Source organism: Nematolebias whitei, chromosome 13 (assembly GCF_014905685.2).
Source record: "Nematolebias whitei isolate Nwh7 chromosome 13, NemWhi1, whole genome shotgun sequence".
Classification (NCBI taxonomy): domain Eukaryota; kingdom Metazoa; phylum Chordata; class Actinopteri; order Cyprinodontiformes; family Rivulidae; genus Nematolebias; species Nematolebias whitei.
Window position 1 is genome coordinate 15711827 of NC_056510.1, and position 20228 is coordinate 15732054.

General features: G+C 36.8%; 2 protein-coding genes across 2 annotated transcripts in view; one reads left to right on the forward strand and one right to left on the reverse strand.

The window, feature by feature from the left end:
- pou1f1 (POU class 1 homeobox 1) overlaps nucleotides 1–6363 on the forward strand; it is a 12133-nt gene extending 5770 nt beyond the window's left edge. Inside the window, exons 4-7 of the mRNA XM_037686367.1 lie at nucleotides 3984–4244; nucleotides 4370–4534; nucleotides 5976–6036; nucleotides 6123–6363. Of these exons, the coding sequence (XP_037542295.1) occupies nucleotides 3984–4244; nucleotides 4370–4534; nucleotides 5976–6036; nucleotides 6123–6363 (728 nt within the window). The remainder of the gene's footprint in view (nucleotides 1–3983; nucleotides 4245–4369; nucleotides 4535–5975; nucleotides 6037–6122) is intronic.
- Nucleotides 6364–9057: 2694 nt separating this feature from the next.
- chmp2ba (charged multivesicular body protein 2Ba) lies at nucleotides 9058–19322 on the reverse strand. Its single transcript, XM_037686368.1, has 6 exons — nucleotides 19147–19322; nucleotides 16764–16855; nucleotides 14198–14392; nucleotides 13380–13482; nucleotides 13062–13168; nucleotides 9058–10497 (listed from the first exon to the last, which is right to left on the reverse strand). The coding sequence occupies exons 1-6, from the start codon at nucleotides 19178–19180 to the stop codon at nucleotides 10381–10383; spliced, it is 648 nt and encodes a 215-aa protein (XP_037542296.1). The 5' UTR covers nucleotides 19181–19322; the 3' UTR covers nucleotides 9058–10380.
- Nucleotides 19323–20228: the final 906 nt, after the last annotated feature.

Consider the following 20228-nt stretch of genomic DNA (forward strand, 5'->3'; position numbering starts at 1 on the left):
ATATATATATATATATATATATATATATATATATATATATATATATATAAATATATAAAGAGCTGGCTTGACATCTAAATGGTCATGTAGTGTCAGTGGATGCTGTGGGAAAAAAATAGAAGCAGAAGGAAATTAACTGATTTTCATAGACATGCCTCTACAATAGTAGCCAATATATTTCTCTCTCATGAATTTTCCCTCTGCAACAGGCACTTGCTATAAACATTATATTTTGTTAAAAGATAGCAGCTGCACGAATGAAATCATACCACAGCAGTTGCCTCACTGTTGTTTGCTTGTCAGTGTGTTTGCTTTCTGGCTTTGCTTGAGTCTTTGGTTGGGGATAGTACATGTGTGGAGCAGCTTTGGGGTCCATATCTATGTTGAAAATAGGCTAGTAGGAAGCTTTTACAAAGCCAGGGAGCTCACTTGTGAGAGGGATTGCTGCAGGTCTGTATAGCACAAGAACAACTACTGTGCTCACTGCAGCATGGCTGCTTCCTCAGGGAACATCAGAAGATGCATCAAGTAAAAACCAGCAAAGTTGTATGGTATCTTTCAGCATCACAATGGAGAGAAAAGCTGTATGAAGTTTGAGCCCATCAGGCAAAGTTGTTACCTGGGGTAAAGAGTTTCTGTTTCATCAAGTTCCAACATCAAACACTTCCTACATACCAGGGTGCTAAGCGGAGGATGCATGCTTTTGACATTAGGAACAGCTGATACCAGTTTAGAAGCAAACTGTCACTTATTTTGGTAGGGGATCTAAGTTATTCTAATACTGCCAGATACACTCTGCATCAGTAACCTTAAGATAATTTTTTTAAGTGAGAAAAAGGAACTCCAACCCAGCTGTGATATTCCCAACACAAGAGGAAATTACTGACATGTGTTAGCCTAGATGCTGCAGAGCTGCTCTCCAGTTTGAGTAGAGATCCAGCTGAACAATACAATGCGTCAATGATGACATCATCTCTTTCTCTTCTCTCTTTTGGAACCCAGCTATTTAACACGGAGAGCTGCTGCTGAATTTAGTATTTGTGTCATTATATTCTAGCTTCAAGGACCAAAATGACTCTAACATCTCTATTTTCAGGTAATATGTCAGTGGAAAAGTGAAGCTTTTGTTGCATTCTATCTTCTCGAGTTCAATGGGGGCATAATGATGCTATCCTGCTCAAGTCAATGGTGGACGTTTTGTGGGGTTACAGATCAACAATAATTTCACACAGGAGAGACCAGTGGAATCATGTCGACAATAAAACACATTGATTTGTTGGATTGTTTTGGAACGTAATGTTACTATAGTGCATTATAAACCATAAATGCAAGTAAAATTAAACAAGTATTCTACAAGAAGTAATTTCAACAAAAGCAGACCATTACTACCTTCAGGAGGAGATGATTTATTGCACGTTAGGCCACACTGGTTTTCACAACAGGGAATTAAACACCTGAACAGGATGCAAGAGAATGGAAAAATAGAGGATAGATAAATAATTAGCTTATATGGCATCAGTTTATTAAAACAAAAATGTTGAAAGTAACCCAGAGTTTGAAAAGTATTGTTTAAACTAAATTTAACTAAAGAAATTGCATTTCCTGTGTAAATGCAGTGTGAATACTTATTGCAGAAAAAAACTTGCCGAGAAACAGCTGAAATTAGATTAAAAACATGCTGCAATGTAGATGAAATGGAAGAACAAGCCTAAATTAGCAGAGGAAAACACATATTTGCTGAAATTTGTTTAAATATTCGGAAATTAGCAGGAAAAAAAAAAGGAAAATAGCTAAAAAGCTGAAAATAACAACAAAAAAGGCTGAAAAGAAGCTGAAAGGCAAAAAGAAGCTTAAACTACCAGAAGGAAGCAAAAAGAGTTGAAATGAGCTAAAAACAATTGGAATTAGCTGAAAAAGCTCAAATTAGCATAAAACAGCTAAATAGTAGCAGAAATAGCTGAAACGAGCATAATCAAGCTGAAAGGAGAATAACAAGCTTAAATTAGCAGAAATAACTTAATTATTCCAAATGTGTTAAAAATCACCATAAAAAACGTGAATTTATCTGAAAACAGACGAAAATTGCTGAAAAATCCTAAAAAGGTAGCTGAAAAGGTTGAGCAAGCTTGGATTAGCAGAAGAAAGCAGAAAGAACACGTTTGCCCTGCCTTAGGCTAAAAGAAGCAGAAATTAGCACAAAAGTGAAAATTATCTGAAAAACGCTGACATTTGCAAAAACCATAGTAGTTTAAAAAAGCACAAAGAAGCTTAAATTACCAGAAGGAAATGGATAGAGCACATTTTTTGCTAAATTAGGTTGAAAAAGTTGATATGGGTGCAAAGAATGTGGAATTAGCAAAGAAAAAAAAAGGTAAAAATCAGCATTAAAAAATGCTAAATAGTAGCTGAAATAGCAGAAAAAGTGGAAACTTGCATAAATAAACAAAGGAGCATAACAAGCTGAAATTAGCTGAACGAATTTTGAAGAAGCACAAAAATGTTGTAGTTAGCAGAAAGAATCTGAAAGGAGCACAAAAAGGCTAAAAAAAACACAAACAGCTGAAATGAAAAAATGTTTAAATTTGCACAAGGAAGCTGAAGCAGAACAAAATGTGAAAGGAGCAGTAAAAGCTTGTAAACAGATCTAAAGATTTGAAGAATGTAAAATGAGCTCAATTCATTTCCAATGAGAAAGAAAGTGGCAGAAAAGGCTAAATATTTCAAAAAGCTAAAGTTACACCAACACTAAAGTCATAGCACCTTCTGCTGAACAAACTGAAAGTTTTGATATAAGATTTGTTGAAATGACACAAAAATTGTTGAACAAGAAAGATGCCGAATATTGTAAGGAAGAAGAACGGATCACAATAGTGTGAACGCTTCATAAGCGTTCATGCTTCTGTATCTATCAATCCTGTTCTGTGGTTGTGTAACAGTTTGCACTATAACCTCATTAACACAAGAGGGGAGTGTTGCATTGTTCAGTATGGATGCTGTTCCTTCAACGCTACAGTATATACAGGATTACAAGTATGCAATCTTCTCAGCAAAGACCAGCATACATTTATCAGCGCTTTCCTGTTTGCTTTCATGTGATCAACCTGATTTATTCACTCATAAACAGTCAGTCTGCACTGTTTTCTGACCCGCAACTGTGCAGAGTGGTGAAAACAAAAGGATAGCCTCACGTTTCGTCTTTCAACCAGTCATCCATCCCTGTTGTACCGCAGCTGCCATTAATCTGCCATCAGTGATTAGTACAAGAGCCTCAACTCAACCTAACCTCTCAACATCAAAGTGTGAAAAATAAGAACAAGTGAGAAAATTATACCACTACTCTGTGGCTCGTATTGCATAGGTTGCTTCCAATAAAAGATTGAGTGTATGTGTTCTTCTTGTTTTCTTCTGATTAGAGAGCTTAGCTGAAAGGGAGTTCAGATGTGTGTGGGAATCCTGCTGCCAAGGGTGAATTTGCTACATTACAGTTAATTTGGAGAACATTGTGTTTAAGTGACGAGGAAAAGAATAGGTGCTTATCAAGTCCCTGGAAACGCATTCAGATTAAAGTAGCACTTGTGTCACAGACTACCTGGTTCAGACTCGGCACACTGTTTTTTATCAGTAAATTAAACTGGCTTAACTGTCACTGAAAAAGGCGATCCAATCCTGCACAACAAATATCTCCACAAGCACTGCAGCCAGTGCTGTCAGTCTCCAGAGACATTAATGATAGCTTTACTCGTGCTTCCACAAAGAGGACAATTAAAAAGAAGGAGCTGATTAGGGTTAAAACTTCAATTCAAAAGGGGATGAAGATTGTCATTTTGAGGGATTTGCTTGATAAAAGACTAAATATTCTGTCAGCTAACGAAGCAGCAGCTATTCTTTACTATAATTCAGCCTAAATGCATGAGTTGCATGTGGACTCTGTGTTTCACGCCTTCACTTCTCCATCTCTTTCGAACGTGTCTTCTTCCTTCCAGGGTCTCTGACTCCTTGCATATACAAGTTTCCGGATCACGGGCTGAGCAGCAGTTCTTGTGCGTTAGGCCACGGTTTTACGTCGCTGCCCTCTGCCCTGCTCTCACCTGATGAGGCCTCTGGGGGCCCCAGTGGAGAGCTGAAAACCGATGCCCACAGGAAGAGTATGCGGGAAGCGGAGGATGTCCCCATCATGGATTCTCCACAGATACGAGAACTGGAAATGTTTGCAAATGACTTCAAAATCCGCAGGATCAAACTTGGTGACTTGAAATGACATCTCTTTGTGTTTTTATATATTTATTTTTACATCCATCAATTTTTTTTTTTCTTTTCTGCTGACTATATTACATGAAGTACGTCTATTTCTGTTTCGTTTTGACCTCAGGCTACACTCAGACTAATGTAGGCGAGGCTCTTGCTGCAGTGCACGGCTCGGAGTTCAGCCAGACCACGATTTGCCGCTTTGAAAATTTGCAGCTGAGCTTCAAGAACGCCTGCAAACTCAAGGCTATTCTGGCTAAATGGCTTGACGAAGCAGAGCTGGCTGGTGGTGAGTCACATGTTTCCACTCCATCAAACCCCCACACTGTGTTTATTTACAGTAGGTGTATCTTTATGCATCTCAGTCACATTAAAACTGCATGTTAGACTTGACAGGATATGTACAGTATTTGATAGAAACATGTTATCATAAGATGACTGTTGTATATCTGAGATAAAGACTCATAGGTTGAGTCATTACATTTTTATGGGCTCAATTTAAGTGATTGATTTATTTCGATTAGCAAAACAAACATCTGAGCAGACATATGTCCCCTATATCCACGACCAACTTTAGAAATGTTTATTCTCCTGAAGCTTTCTGAATGTTTTAATTTACTTTTTTTTTTTTTTTTTTTTTTAGGTACTAACTAATATAGCATACAAATAATTAAAAAAAAAAAAAAACTGCTAAATCTATATTTTCCTGGCTGTTGCCAATTCCCCTGATACATGAAATAATAATAATAAAAATGTATAAATGTTCTCTCAGTTGAAAATATTAACAGTAATATGCAAATAATCTGGAAATATTTTTTTGAAACTACGCTAATTTATTCCAGTGCCTAAAAATACACAACTAAAATACAGTATGGTTAGCATATATACAAATAACAATAATAATAAAATAAACAGAAACCATTAAAGCAAAATAAGTACCTTAAAATGATTATGTAATTATCGGGTGTATGGGTCATTTTTTAAACGAACCATAATTACTAACTTTATGGTAAAAATAAAAGTGTTGAAAACACCATGTGAACTCTGCCTATTCTCAAAGTCAATTTTATTGTCAAAACTGCAATATGTACAGGACATACATAGGATTGAAATTCTATTACTCTCAGACCCCTGGTGCAGCAATAACCATTAAAAATTAAAAAGTTAATGAACATTAGCATAAAGTGAAATAATAAAAGTATGATACTTTCCTAAATTGTAGTATAGCAATATACAAATATTTTAAATAGTATATCTATAAAATAAAATGAAGGTCCTGACATTGACATTTGTAGTAAAGTGACAAAACAGCATATGAAGTGAATGTACCCAGTACATTTATGAAGTATTTGGTATTGATTTGATATTGATTGATATATTCTGCAGCCATTTTTATTTCAGATTGTTGAAATTATGTTAATTTTAAAGGTAAACAATCTAAAACAACTTTCTTTGATGCTTAGATGTGGCCCGATAATTTCCTGCCGGATCAATAAAGTTCTATCTTATCTTATCTCTACTCTATAGGAATGTCACAGTTCCTGTATGTATTGATCTGGTAATCTCTAAAGCATTAATCTGGTCAAAGGCCAATGATGTCACATTAGCTAGTAACAAAACATAAGCTCTCCTGTTTGGTTATTTTATTTGCTCTGATACTTTGAAGTTGTATTTTTCTGTTATCACATAACTATGCTAAAAATAATGGTTTATTCTGACTTTTTTTGCAGCTTTGTACAATGATAAAGCAGGAATGAATGAGAGGAAGAGGAAAAGAAGAACAACTATCAGGTGAGGGTTAAGTGTGTAAAACAGTGTGTGATAAGTGTAGACTTGGAAGAGTTTGTGTTTTTACATCATCCTTGGTTTGATCGCAGCCTTGGAGCCAAGGAGGCGCTGGAGAGAAGCTTTGTTGAGAAAAGTAAGCCGTCCTCTCAGGAAATAGCCCGAATAGCTAAAGGCCTCCATCTGGAGAAGGAGGTGGTCAGAGTCTGGTTCTGCAACAGACGCCAGCGGGAGAAACGGGTCAAAACGAGCCTCAACCTGAGTTCCTGTTTGACCAAAATCAGCCCAAACTGCCTCACGCAGATGAGTAAAGCGCAAAGACCACTGACATAATGTAGCAAAATCAGTGAAAAAAAATCCTACCACTCAGGAAAAGTGAAGCCGTAAACATACTGTACTTTTAAAAATAATCCTGTCAAATTTCATTTCAGATGGCTACGAATGTATCAGAACTATTTAAATCAAATTACGATTTACTGTGAATCGATTTTTAACTTATGTACTTGATTTCATTCTTTCCTCAGTATTTAAGGTCCAGCCTTGCCAAGAGCTAAATAAAATAAAACATTTTCAAAAAGGTAAAATGTCAAAGAAAAGAACAGAGGAAAGGAGCAGCTGTCCTGACATTCAGAATGAGCTGAATCTCAGCTGTGGTCTGTTTGCTGTCTGGATACAGGAAGTCCGTTAGGCACACAGAGCAAATGCAATTGTACCCATAAGAACCAAAGTGCTGACACGTGTCCCTAAAGATCTGTGCCTTTCTGAAAAACCATCATCAGCAACGCTGTGCTTCAGCTCGTTTGATTTCTTTGAGAAAAAAAGTGGACATGTTTTATTTGTGTAATGACAATGTTTTTGACATTTAATACGTATTTTCATGTGATTTAGTCAGGTTTTTTGTGTGTGTTCCTGTTTAGTTACGTTATAATGATGTGGAAAGGTATTCTTTTATTCCAGTTTCAATTAAACCTAATTTATTTAAAATTTGACATATTTATTTAAAAAAAAAAAAGTGTTGTGTTTTTATGACTTTTCTTAAATTTGGAGGCATGAAACATTTTTGACAGTGAGCAGATTTGTGGTCATGCAAGATGTTTTTTTTTTTCTTATTTGTGTTGTTGCCACCTTGATAAAGTGTCATATGAAATGGGAAACATGATCCGGTTAAGACCCTGACTTCGGTGTGATGGTTGATGAAAAATGTCTTAATAAAAGAGGAGGGAGCCAACAGACGCCCCGAGTCTGGACTTTATATTACTGCCAGCACAACTTTAGTGCCAACAACTGGTGCCTGCAAGAGCTTGAAATTAATCAACTTCATAAAAATAAGTGACATCATGTTGTCAGACTGAGATGAAGTGTCTTTATTCTTGCCAAAGATGTATTTATGTTGTGTAAGATGCAGTTATCCTCATCTGTTATAATAAAGTGTCTGTTCTGAGAAGTTACATCAGTTCAAACAGTAAATTGAGTTTTATGAGCTCCTGCAAGTATGCCAACTTTATATTTTTTTACAACTTTAATCGAAAATCAATACATACATTAGGAGGACAGAGCGGTGGTGGTGGTGGGGGGGGGGGGGGGGGGGTAAAACTGGCAGAAGCTTGAATTCAGGAACGAGCTGTTTCAGCTGTGACATGTTTGGTTGTGTAATTCAAACGCTGTCAGGAGAAGCGAACGCCTAAAGGTCGGGGACTTCCAACACACTTCCATAAGTGAATGTTGAAAAGTTACTCAAACTATATTGAAGAAAATTTTACTAAGAAACTTGCTAAATGGGTGCCTAAGTTGCTTTGGCCTCGTTGCTGCAGGTTCTGAGGGTTTCATTCTTCATATTTTCTTGTACTTTACATAAGACATAAAAGTGAAAACAGGAAGCCTACTCCCCCCAAAAATAAAAATTACATATTAAAAAGATGTTTACACCCAATTTGCTTTTCAACAAGGCAACATGCATAAACCCAATGAAATGAATTAATTTGAAACAGGCTGCAAAAGTAAATGTAATCAGTTTTAACTTACTTTAAATGTCTGACCTATTTACTACTAAATTATTCAGCCATTATGGGGGAGTGGTGGCGCAGAGGTTAGAGAAGATGGGACTGTGATCAGGAAATCGCAGGTTCAACTCACGGTACCTTAAACATCAAAATGTGTGTGGAAAAGGTGAAACACCTGCCTCCACCCTCATTTGCCCCACTCTGGCCCCCTGAGCAAGACCCTTAACCCCCACCATTTTGCACCCAAAAACAGGTCTCTCTTGAAAATGAATTCTCATGACTCGAGACTACCTGTATAAATAAAGGGTAAATAAAAATTATGAAGATTTCTAATCCTTTTTAGATATTTGAATGATCCCCCCCCCCCTTTTTGTAAACTACCTAAAAATAAACTCAAACTCAACCTTGCATCTCTTGATGCATTCTCAATAATCCAGGTAGAGAAATCTAACACAGTTAAGTCAGGTCCTCTGGACGGATATAAAAAAATTTAAAATGGAACTTATTTATAAGACCGAGTTCACTGCAGCTTTTGGTTGAGAACTCAAAAAGTGACACAATCCAAAAGTCTTTGGATTAAATACAAATGGTTTCAACAAGGTTTTTTTTTTTAATCCGTCCAGAGGACCAGACTTAACTTTGTTAGACCCTAAGTCATGACACACTCAGGTGGTTTACAGATTTTTTGTTGCCATGTTCAGATTATAGCACCAATTAAATGCCTGAAAAGGTCTGTAGTTTATATAAAAGTGGACAAAATTATTGATACTGTACTGAGTATTCACTTAATGTTTTCTGCAGCAAAGGAGATAAACATCCCAAAACTTTTGTATAAACCTTAAAAGGGGGGAGATATCAAAGACTGTCAAAATTGTACCTGAAGAAACTTTATTCTTTATAAAAGCCATAAACCTTTAACAGACAATTTACAATGAAAAGTTAAAAAAAAAAAAAAATATACACACCTTTTAAAATGCAAAATCCTACCCAGAGAACTGCCCTCTGTTATCAAAACCTTCATTCTGCTAATAATTACACTGGACTGATACATGGTTGAGGAGGTTTGATGATGCTTCTGAGCCGTACATGCAAAAGTGACATGTTAACAGATTGTTTTGGCATTAGGATCATATGGAAACAAAAGGCTAAAGAGGGGTATAAACAATATTACAATGAGAAGATGTCGCTAGTCTCACAAAGCCTGAAGCTGCTGATGTTGAACTCACTTTATAGAAATGAAAGTCAGCTTCAGCTCAGGAGAAAAGAACTCTTATATCACAGTGTCATCTTATTTAGTTGCTGTAGCGTGTGTGTGTGTGTGTTTTGTTAGTGAGGCGGCTTAAACTAACCAAAGAGTAACTGCACAGCAGCTGAAAGAGAAGAGGGACTGCAGGAACAGTGCCATCCTACAATCATTGTTTAAATCAAACAACCTAAAAACAAAAAAAATAATAATCCGATTACTCAGTTGCATCAGAAAACTGATCAAAACTCTGCTAGTCTTGCACAAGCTCTAATGTGGGTTTAAATCTTAGCCATGCCTTCCACATGCCATCACAACGTCAATGCTGCTAATTTATTTAGCCAGTTTGCTTCCAGACCAATCTGTCTCTAACAAATTTAATGGTTTACAAATATATATCTCCTCTGAAAAACATCGTAAATGAACATTTCGATGTCCAGTAGTTTTATTTGTCTGGTGACAATCATCCAATTTGTGGCATTTACTCTAACAACCACATGTTAGTATTAACTAAATAACAACAAATTAAAAGTTTTATCCACAAAACAATGCAAGTCTGTTCAAAAAGGGTGTTAATGAAGACAGTTTGCCTCAGAGAATCAGATGGATTTAAATTACCCAAATACGCAAAAGACAGCAGGTAAATGGTCCGAGTAGAAAAAGACAAGTTCCATCTGTTTATTGACAACCCCAAAGCTCTTTTTAATTACCATGTTTCTCATGTAAACTTGCTAAAGAGAGATCATCCATCTTAAATTGCAAAACTAACAAAAGATTGACCGAAAAAACACACAAAAAAAAGGCAGATTCCAAACTCTCTTGCAGCCCTTTTAAAGAGAGAGTGGCAAACAAAGGTGTAAAATTGTGGTCACTCGGGTGTCTTAATAAATATTCCTTTCATATAAATAAATCAGATGTTTTGTCCAAATGAATCTTAAGGCGTCCAGCAGAACGTATATGATAAATGTGTCTGCCTGCATGCTTTTAAATGTGTCTGTTTACACCTGCAGCTTCAGACCAGTGACAGAACCAGTGTGTCTGATAGAGTCCGTATCAGTCAGTATTGAGATGCACTGGTTTGTAACGTGAAAATCACAAAGCAGACAGTTAGTCCACTCCCAGAGCTCGAAGTTGTCTCTCGATCTCGTCGTCAGAGATGGTGGCTTGTTTGGAGGCGGCGGCGGCACCGGGGACGTTCTTTCCTGCAGCTGGAGCTCTAACCATCTGGAATCACACATTGGCAGAAAAATCCCATTAGTTGGCACAGCAACTTCAAAATAAACACACACGGTCGCCGCGCATCAACCTTCTGCCAATCTGAAAACAAATTTTAAAGATGTGGACCTAAAAATGATTTGTGACTCATAAGGCCAGCTTTACACCAGCAGCACCACATGTTGTCTTTGCAATTATATCAGCCAAGAAATTCAAAAAACTGCTCATTTATGGATGAAGACTGCAGACATTAGATGTAGTTCAGCAGCTGAGCAAAGCAAACAAGGATCTTGATGTGAATCAGACTTACTGCACTGCCACAGGAAAACTACAGACACTTTTTGTAAAATATAAGGAAAATGGAACTAAAATGGAAATGGCCTTTTTTAGTTAACTTTCTAAGTTTGTTGGCTAATCAAAACATACCAAGTTTTTTTGCATAATTTACATGCCCTGCGACTTGTAGGCCGAAGCAACATTTATGGATTTCCCCCCATATTTATAAACCAACTTTTGGCTGAGATATGACCATTTTCATTCATTCAGACTGGGAAAAAAAGGAACAGTACCACTTTCAGCCACTAGATGGCAGCAGAGTAGAAGTAGCAGTAAGGCATACCATTGTATCATGTAATAGGTAAACGTGGCTATAATGACAATTTCAAAAAAGTTCAAGACAAAAACAACTGGACTTTTATTTATTATACTTCATTGTTTTAGTCTAGAACTTTTTTTGAATTTACCATGTCCTGGATGACAGAATCTTCACTAGCTATTAATGACACAATCGGCTTGCCATATTACCCCCACCTTCGTTCTGCTCGCTGCTTGGAGCAACTGTCAAACCAGCTGCACCGCCCTAGCGAAATGCAGCTAATTTGACCATTAAAATGAATTTAATAAAAATAATAGTCATCACATTGTCATCACTGTATGTTTCCATACAATGGCAAAATTAGTCTCTGAATTTAACCCATCCACCACCAGGTGGTGCAGTGAGCAGCTATTGAAAGCGCCCGGGGGGCATTTTGGGGATAAGATGTGCTGCCAAGAGACACCAAGAGGTATGCAGTGACCAGGGATCAAGCCTGGGACTTTCAGGTCCCGAGCCAGCTGCTCTGTCTCTACACCATCTCGGCCCGCATAAACATTCAACTGAAATACACCTTTGCTATAATTTCGAGCAAACAAACAATTGTTTAGGTGCTTTTCTTGTTCAATTTCGAAGAAACAAGCAGCGTTCTTCCCTTTTTTCCCTTCTATCTGCACGCTCCCAGAGCACCGAGGCAGCGAATAACTGTCAAATCAGCTGTATTTCAAAAGTAAAGTCCTTTTATTAAGCAAACGTTAGACTGAGACACACCTTTACTATAATTTTGGGCAAACAAATAATTGTTTTTAAGTGTTAATCTTGTTAAATTCTTGTTAAAGTCCTCCTGAGCACGTTCCCACGGCTGCCATTTGGCAGCCCATTGATTTTTGGCACAACACCGGCCCACATTTCCAGGTTGTCAGCGGTGACGCATAATAGATGTGACATATTTATGGATTTTTCCACTTTTTCAGACATATTTGGACTGAGGCGACTTATAGGGCAGTGCAACGTTTACGGTGGAAAATACGAGTAATCACTAGAGCTACATCTACAGCTGATTAACTTTTGGAGTCGACTCAATACAAGATGGCTGCCTTAGCCTCAGTTTGATGACTTTAGCCCCAAAATAGGCTTTAACTTAGTCAAATTTACAAATTGTTTAGATAAATTGAGTTATTGCCAACACAGCTAGTGACATCTTACAAGAAAATTGTGTCTAACATCATTTACAAGGTTTGGCCAAACTGGTTATAACCATGTCCTTTTTTTTTTTGTCAAAAATTACTTTTGTTTAAAAATGTTGGCTCTGAATTTATTCAAGGATGGTAGGCCTTCATTTAAGAGCAACACAAATAGTCCATTATTTAAAAAGAGATGTATGCATCCCTCAGACAGGTGTTTGACCCCTTTTATTTGTTAAGAAAAATAACATTTGTTACTATATATTATCAGTCATAAAAATTACTTCAGCATAACTTTCTAAACATTTGGATGGATCTTTATTTTTATGTGTTGGATTTTCTGAACCATTAGGATTTGTTACTTTAGAACTAGTTGTCTATACTTGCTGTTTGTCTTTGCTGTGGACTGTTTATTGGCCAACATGTGAAGTTGTAGAGTTGTGAGGGGTAATAATTGATGAAGCCCCCCAGGGGGAGCCAGACACATTGCAGATGAGCAGCTAAACAGTTGCAACACTGAACAAAGCTAGAAGAGCTGAAGGCGAGCCCCACCACGTGGCAGCTGGGATGAATTTTACCAGCGGAGTAAAAGCCATGTGGAGCACTCATTTTTCTTATCACTGGGGGCTGCACACTCATTTAAGACCAGATACACATGTGAAATGGGCAGCAAAGCACACATTTTACAGACGCTTTCTAAACGCAGACACAACAGATGGGATTAAATGGACTGCAGTGGTTGGTGGTGTCAGTATTTGTAGTTTGGTGTATATGTAAGATCAGTGTCGATATCTTACCTTCCCTGAGATCTCGATGCCAATCTCATCCAGGACCTGGTTGACAATGTCCTGAGATTCCTCTTCATCCCCAGACTCATCAAAAATCTCATCTAAAGTGTCATTGACTAGACAGAAAGTGACATGGGGAGGGAAAATGTGAGTATAGGAGAGGCAATCGGATATTTTGTTACTTAAAAAGAAACTAATATATACTGAATTTAATTTGCCCCTTTTTGTTTATAACAATACAAACAAACCCCCCCATCCTACCCAAATATACCCTCACAATGTGGTTTTGATAAACACGCAAGCCGTGTGTGCATTAAGTGAACTTACTCATGTCCTCAGTCATGCCCATCTTCATGTTCTCTTTCTGGAAGTCCTGCATGGTCTGCAATGTCTTCTGTGGATCCATTTTCTTATTCACGGCTTGCATGGTCTGTACATGGTATTTATTAAAGAAGGTTAATTTATCCATTTTCCGTTTCTGAGAAGTCAATTTATTTAGACAATTTACAATTCAGTCTCACAAAAAATATTAGTTTGGCTGCCAAAAAGATTTAGATGATTTGGCCTAGATAATATAACTTTATAACAACAAGCATAAACACAAAGACTCATTTATAAATTCTGCATCTCATTCATTTCCAAAAAAGGTAAGCATCAACACCATACTGAAGATCTCACCTGTACTGGGCTGATAAATCTTTTTGATTTATCAGTTTAATGTTATAAAATGAATAAATATCATTCAAACTATTCATTTTCCTTTCAAAAGGGCTGTGTCCATATTTTTGTGTATGTTTGACAACAAACAACTATCGATATTTTCCTCAAAGCCTCACAAACACCTCATCATCGTCCATTAATCTCATGTTTAATAATATCTGCCCCGTCCATGTCTGGTTGAACAGAGCGTCGCTCAAGGACAATTTCTCCTCCTCACACTTCATTAACATTGATGCTGGGACCTGCTTTTAAACATAGATCTTCTATATAGATAATTTGTTTGCAACATTTGAATAACAGCAGGAGTGAAAGAAGTCTGAAAGCTATAGAAGAAGTTGGATTCTGTTTTCTACAAGTTGAAAGGGTTTAAACTGGAGTTAGCACCACGTTAACATTTAAAAGAGCAGAGTGGATTAAAACTTTACCTTAGCTGTAGAAGACATGGCACCAGCCATCTTCATTTGAGAGTTCATGACCTTCGTCTGCGTAGACATGGAGGTAACCTTGGAGCTGACGGCGTACGTGCGGTTCTTCTGCTTCCTCAGCTGCACCAGCTGCTTGGCAAGTATCTTACAAGCCTCACGGTTACCGGACTTTGCCATTTTCTTGATCTCCAACTCCTGGAGACAAAAGATTCACATGAGCACAAGGCAACTTCTCTGTGATAAAATTCATCATCTATGTCTGCATGTTTTGTTTTGTGTTTTTATCTCTACACGTGTTCTGTAAATGTTTTATATGCAGAAGCAAAGTAAACAGCTGGATTATTATCTCCTCTGTGTAGAACTTACAAAAGGTGGCAAAGAAAAAGTGCTCCCAGTTCTAGTTCACATCAGACTGGTTAGTGATGGTAGAGTTTCCCACTTGTGTGTCATCAGACTAAGAAACCAGTTATTCAGTGCTGTGGCTCAAACTATATGCTTTTAACTAAACAATACGTTATATAAAGAGAGATAGTGTTTCTTTCCACCTACCTTTCTTGTATTTGGTTGCAAACAGTATTACCAGTACTTGTGAGACATTTTTCCATTTGTCCAATGAATTAAATGCTGTGGTCACATTTACATTTGTTTCTATTTTTGGAAAATATTTTGGACACAATTATCATGAAATTTAAAATTGTCAAAGTAAGAGTTTTTATTATTATTGTTTATGAATTAAATTATTTGTACACACTTTAGAGAAAAAAAAAAACACAAAAGGCAACTGTACTGACACAAATCCCCACAGGACCCCAGAGAGACCATTGTGTTTGTAAATAGACACAACAAACACAGTCATCCAGATCAAATGTTACTCACTGGCAAGCAAATACATGCATTTAGCTTCAGTAAATATGAGATAGTATGCTGATGCCTTCAGGGATCCTGTGTGTGTGGGCATGAGTGTGTGAGAGCATCCCAAGAGACCAGAATTAATCTGCAGGTTACAGTAAGACTGTCAGTCCTATCAGCACCAGCTTGTGCTGTTTATTTCTTCTGTGAGCTGAAACATCCTCTACAGGAAGTAGCAATCAATTATTAATATCTGATACTGCAGCAGCTATAGGCTTTCAGCACAAAACTCTGCCCTCCTGCCTTTAAACACAAATATCTGCAGCATGTGCTCTGTCATACACTTGGTGCATTAAGCTCAAGAGTTTCAAATTAATGGGTTAGGGCTAAATTTTGAGGAAAAAAGAAATTCTGCACATAAGGAGATCACAGTGCATCATCTAAAAAAATAATAATAATTAAAAAAAAAACAATCTGAAACATAAGCTGGAAGACTGCTGCAGACTGAAGGTCTGTGCATTCTTTAAGTCCCTGTAAAAAAAGAAGTTGGAGTGTGATGGGAGATAATGCACTCAGACATGATGCAATGCAGCACTCAACTGTGAGGTCCATTTCCTTATATGAAATATGAATCTTAATGTACTTACAAAAGCCAAACACTTGAAAAAAAAATAATACAAACTGAACAATTATGATTTTCAGTCAGCTTAAACAAACACATTCACACATTTTCAACCATTAAGGGAATAAAATTAATGCAATTTAATTTTTATTTATTTTTTCCCAATACACAAAGAAACCTAAAATCAGTTGCCAGATTAAAAAAAAAAAAAAAAAAAAAAAAAATAAGAAAAATAATAAGGTCTTCCTTGTTGGTAGCAGAGTAAAAAAGCAACATAGCTGCCAATAAACATCAAATAAATAAATAACAAAATTCACCTAATGTCACTTTTAAAGGCCTTACACATAGACATGATTATAGATGACATACTCTAATATCGTTTCCTTCCCCTTTTAGATTCTATTGAATAAAATATCCTGAGCCATTTTAAATAAAGCATGTGCATAAAAATCTGAGCGTGTGCACATTTTCACACTGGAAGCCTACACAATGAGGGACACATAATTGTGCTAACTTGCAATTATAGGTAATTTTCATTTCTTAGCAAGGGTCTTTTTGTAGTCGCAATGTGCAACAAAGCTTTTAAAAACCAGACTAATTAGCGGAAAGCATTAATGAAGAACAAAAATGGGGTTCCCCGGGGAGGTAATTATGTCCTGTATATTTACTTAATACAACTGAGTGCAGAAGACAAGAGTCAGCTTCTTTCATCTTGCAGAGATGGAAAATGTAGCAGACATTTGTGAAAACAGCCTCGATGTATACTCCACAGGAGCGTGTGTGTCTGTGTGTAATAGTCTCACTTGCCTGGAGCAAAGCCACCGCACCAGAACACTTTTATCTATTCATTTAGAGACATTAACCAATCAGACCCATTCATTGATGGCAGAACGTGGATTTAAACATGTGTTTAGAAGTGTGTCTATGTGTTGAGGAAACTGGGGGGGTCATGATAAAACTTTGATGCAATGGGTAGAAATTTAACAAAAATATTACGCCCCGCACAGAGAAACTTCTGTTCTTTATATTATCTCTGCATGCATGCGTGTGTGTGTGTGTGTGTGTGTGTGTGTGTGTGTGTGTGCAAATTCCAACCATTTGTTTCTCTTGTTTCTCCAGCGCCGCTCGGTCCCTGGTGATCTGTCTCTGAGTGCCACGCAGCTCCTTAGACTGTTCCTTAATGATGTCTTCAGAACAAGCAAAACAATAAGCAGGAAAGATCAGTTCATGCTTTATAACAGACATCATATCCATACACAACACAAAGCAGCAAAAGAAAAAGCTAAAAATGAAGTATGCACAAAAATGCATGGTTTCAGGTCACTTAAACTGGAACATTAACTAAGGTGCATTACTAGTTGGATTTTCAAAAAATATATTGATTAACAACAACAAAAAAACTTTATCTGCCACAACGCAATAAAAAATTGCAGTGTGTTGAGTCAGCTTCAGATTAAAACAAAAAAAGAAACATTCAGCCTGTGCATGTGTGCATATGCATCCTAAATACAGCAGAGTAATCTGCAGCACGCTGAGAAGTTGGACAACTGTGGAACTGTTTGGACATCTCACACCCAAACTGATTCAGTCAGCTGTTTACACCCACATAAACATAAAGTGGCATCATGTGAGAAAATGAATGACCAATCTTTTGCACAATCATCTGTTGCTACTGGTAATACGAAAACATTCCTCTGAACAATGTGTGTATATCCTTTAAAATAAAATAAATTATTAAAAGTCTAACAATTGGTTTTATTTTTTTTATTTTTTTTAGAAAAAGCAGAGATAAGCATCAGCATCTTGGCCAACGGTGTTGTTTTTAAAGTGTTTTATAAATAAAGTTGTATTGTATTGTATCTATTTAAACCATAATAAAATAGTAAACCCAAAAATAATAAATTTACTATAAATCCTAAAGGGATAAATGAACTGCCTTTGGAACAACTGTAGAAGAAAAAAGTAAGTACAAATAAAACCAAAAACAATACAAAAAGGGGAACAAGACAAAATAAATGTGTCTTGTGATTCCTTGAGCTAGATGTGAAGTAAATTAGTACAGGGCGACATAAAACATTAAAAAATAGGATTAGAAAAATATAAATGAACTGAAAACAATTCGACTGAGCTCTCTCTCTTTAAGCTGTGACATAAAATGCTCAATTTATTAAAAGAAAGTTCAACTGACAGAAAAAAAAAAAAAAACTAATTTCCCATTAAAAGTCCAGTAACTGAACTTAACAGAGCAACGTCAGCGAAGTGGACCACTTGTAAGAAAGATACATAAATACGTATAAGGTGACGTGATGCCAACGTCCTAAAGTGGGAGGGATATCGTCCTACAAATATGTGCGATCTGACCCCCCCACCCACCAAACCAACAAAATCTGCCAAATAACCAGACTTCCAACGATTCAGCATTTTTAAAAAAAAGTCCTGTTTTCAGAGTTTAGGAGGATAAAGGGACACTCTGAAAATGAGAAGAGAACTGCAAAAAGTCCCAACTGAGGAAGACCTGAGGATACGGAGCGAAGGTGAGGCAGCACAGTGAGTACACTATGTTGATCGGTGTGGGTGAGGCTGGAATGACAGGGATGGGAGGAGGAAGAGAACAGATATGCTTGTACCGATCAAACCTATTTTTAAACTCAATGCTATATTTTGACATAATTTCCCACTCATTTAAGTTTAAGATCTAGAGAAGGTGGAGGTTACCATTTTTTTTTTTTCCTCTGGCAAATCCATCCTGAGTCACAGTATTCGAAACAGACAAATGGATTCATTAATTTTTAGAAAAACTGTGTCGGATTTTCCATCCAATCAGACTGAATGCCTCGCCTGGGGAAAATACTAAAATATTCATATAGGCTGGCTTTTCCAGAAGTTTGATGTAAATGTTAGCAAAAATTACTTCATGAAACTGCAATGTAAGACTGCCAATGATGTCATTCTCTAGTTTATTATATATTACACAATTGTTTATGACAATAAGTATCATTTATAGTAAATGAGTTGTCTTTAAGTAACTAAAAATAAAGCAATATAGCCAATGATGTAGTGTTTGAAACAATCTGAGTGTTTATACATTAAGTTTTAACCAAATACTTGTTTAACATCTTACATTTCATAGTATGGTTTTAGTTATGCTGTTTAAGTCCAGTTACTTTAGCCAAATACCAACAGATAAGATTAGTTTCATCAATACTGTACGCGGAAACAACCCACCAATGATCTTTGTAACTAGGGTTATGTTTCAATCCCACTACTGCCAAAAATAAATTAGCATGTCCACTAAAACTACTGAATTCGGCAGCGCTTCAATGATTTCTGCCATTCAGTAATGTGACTGGTGATTCAACAACCGAAAACAGGTTAAACAAGTTACGTAGAGAAAGCTAATTTAGGATGGGAACAAGAGTAGGCTGAACAGCCAGGCTAAAAACAAGTTAGCTTGTTTTTTTTACCCTAGCAAACTTACCGTCGACAGTCTTCTTCTTGAAAAGGGACGCCATGTCGCTGCTCTGTGTCTACCTAAATACAAAATACTAATCTTTAATTGATAAACGGTGGGATTCCCGTCGTGAACACCGTCTTTTAGCCGTCAGTCCGGGACGGAGTCAGCTTTAGGATCCTCTGTTTCCTGGTTCACTTTCTGCTGTCGGAGTTCCTCCCTCAGCTGACTGACTCAAACGCTCCACGTGACGTCATGACGGGACCTTTGTGCTGCATTCAAAACAGTAGGATTTGTTTTTCGAAATCAGAATGTCATAAACGTGACATATTCGTTAAATACGTATAATTAGGTAAACCAAAACAACTTAAACAAAAATTTCAGCGGTGCGATTATATTTAAAGTGCACTAGGTGCACTACAAGAATTATATATCTTCATGTAACCCTTGTAGTTGAGGCAAGCTCTATTGTCGTTGTTCCTAGTGAGCCGTTGTTCCGAGTGGCACTTGAAATTAGCACAGCGATCAGAAGGTGTTAATTGATTTTAAAAATATGGGTTGCGAAACTTAAGGGTTAAGAATGTTTTGCAAACTCTAAAAATGTACAACTCGTTTAACCTGTCACTTTATTAATGGTTGCTTTCTCGCATTTCCTTTTTTATTTTTTTTTTTAATTTAATTTATTCAATCGTGTACGTACTGTTATTTTTGACACGTTCGAGAAAAAGAACTAAGACAAGGATGCACAAAAAGTCACGTGGTATGTAACGTGGACAATTTTCATTTTTTTTTTTTTCCCATTCAGACAATATGTGTCATTTAAATAAATTTGGTTGTTGTTCTGTTTCTTTTCATGTGGGATTGGAAACTTGCCATGGGGTGTGACATACTCTCCTATGATTCAATTTAAACTGCATTATTCAAGCAGGTTTACAAAAGAAATGTATCAGATCTCTCGTTTACAAAAATGTACCCATTCACCTAAAGTGCTTTGAGTTTAGCAGGGCTTTGATGATTTGTTACTGACATGACTGGTGACAGGAGCAAGAACTGGCTAAACAAGTTAGGTGTGGACATATAATTTTACACCAGAACAACAATTTGCTGAA

Excerpts from the sequence above, each read along its gene's own strand:
- chmp2ba (XM_037686368.1), bottom strand. The coding sequence starts at position 19,180 with ATGGCGTCCCTTTTCAAGAAGAAGACTGTCGACG. Across the intron at positions 16,856-19,146 it reads CAAGAAGAAGACTGTCGACG|ACATCATTAAGGAACAGTCT; the intron begins GTAAGTTTGCTA and ends CTTGTTCTGAAG. Across the intron at positions 10,498-13,061 it reads GCATCGAGATCTCAGGGAAG|ATGGTTAGAGCTCCAGCTGC; the intron begins GTAAGATATCGA and ends GTGTGATTCCAG.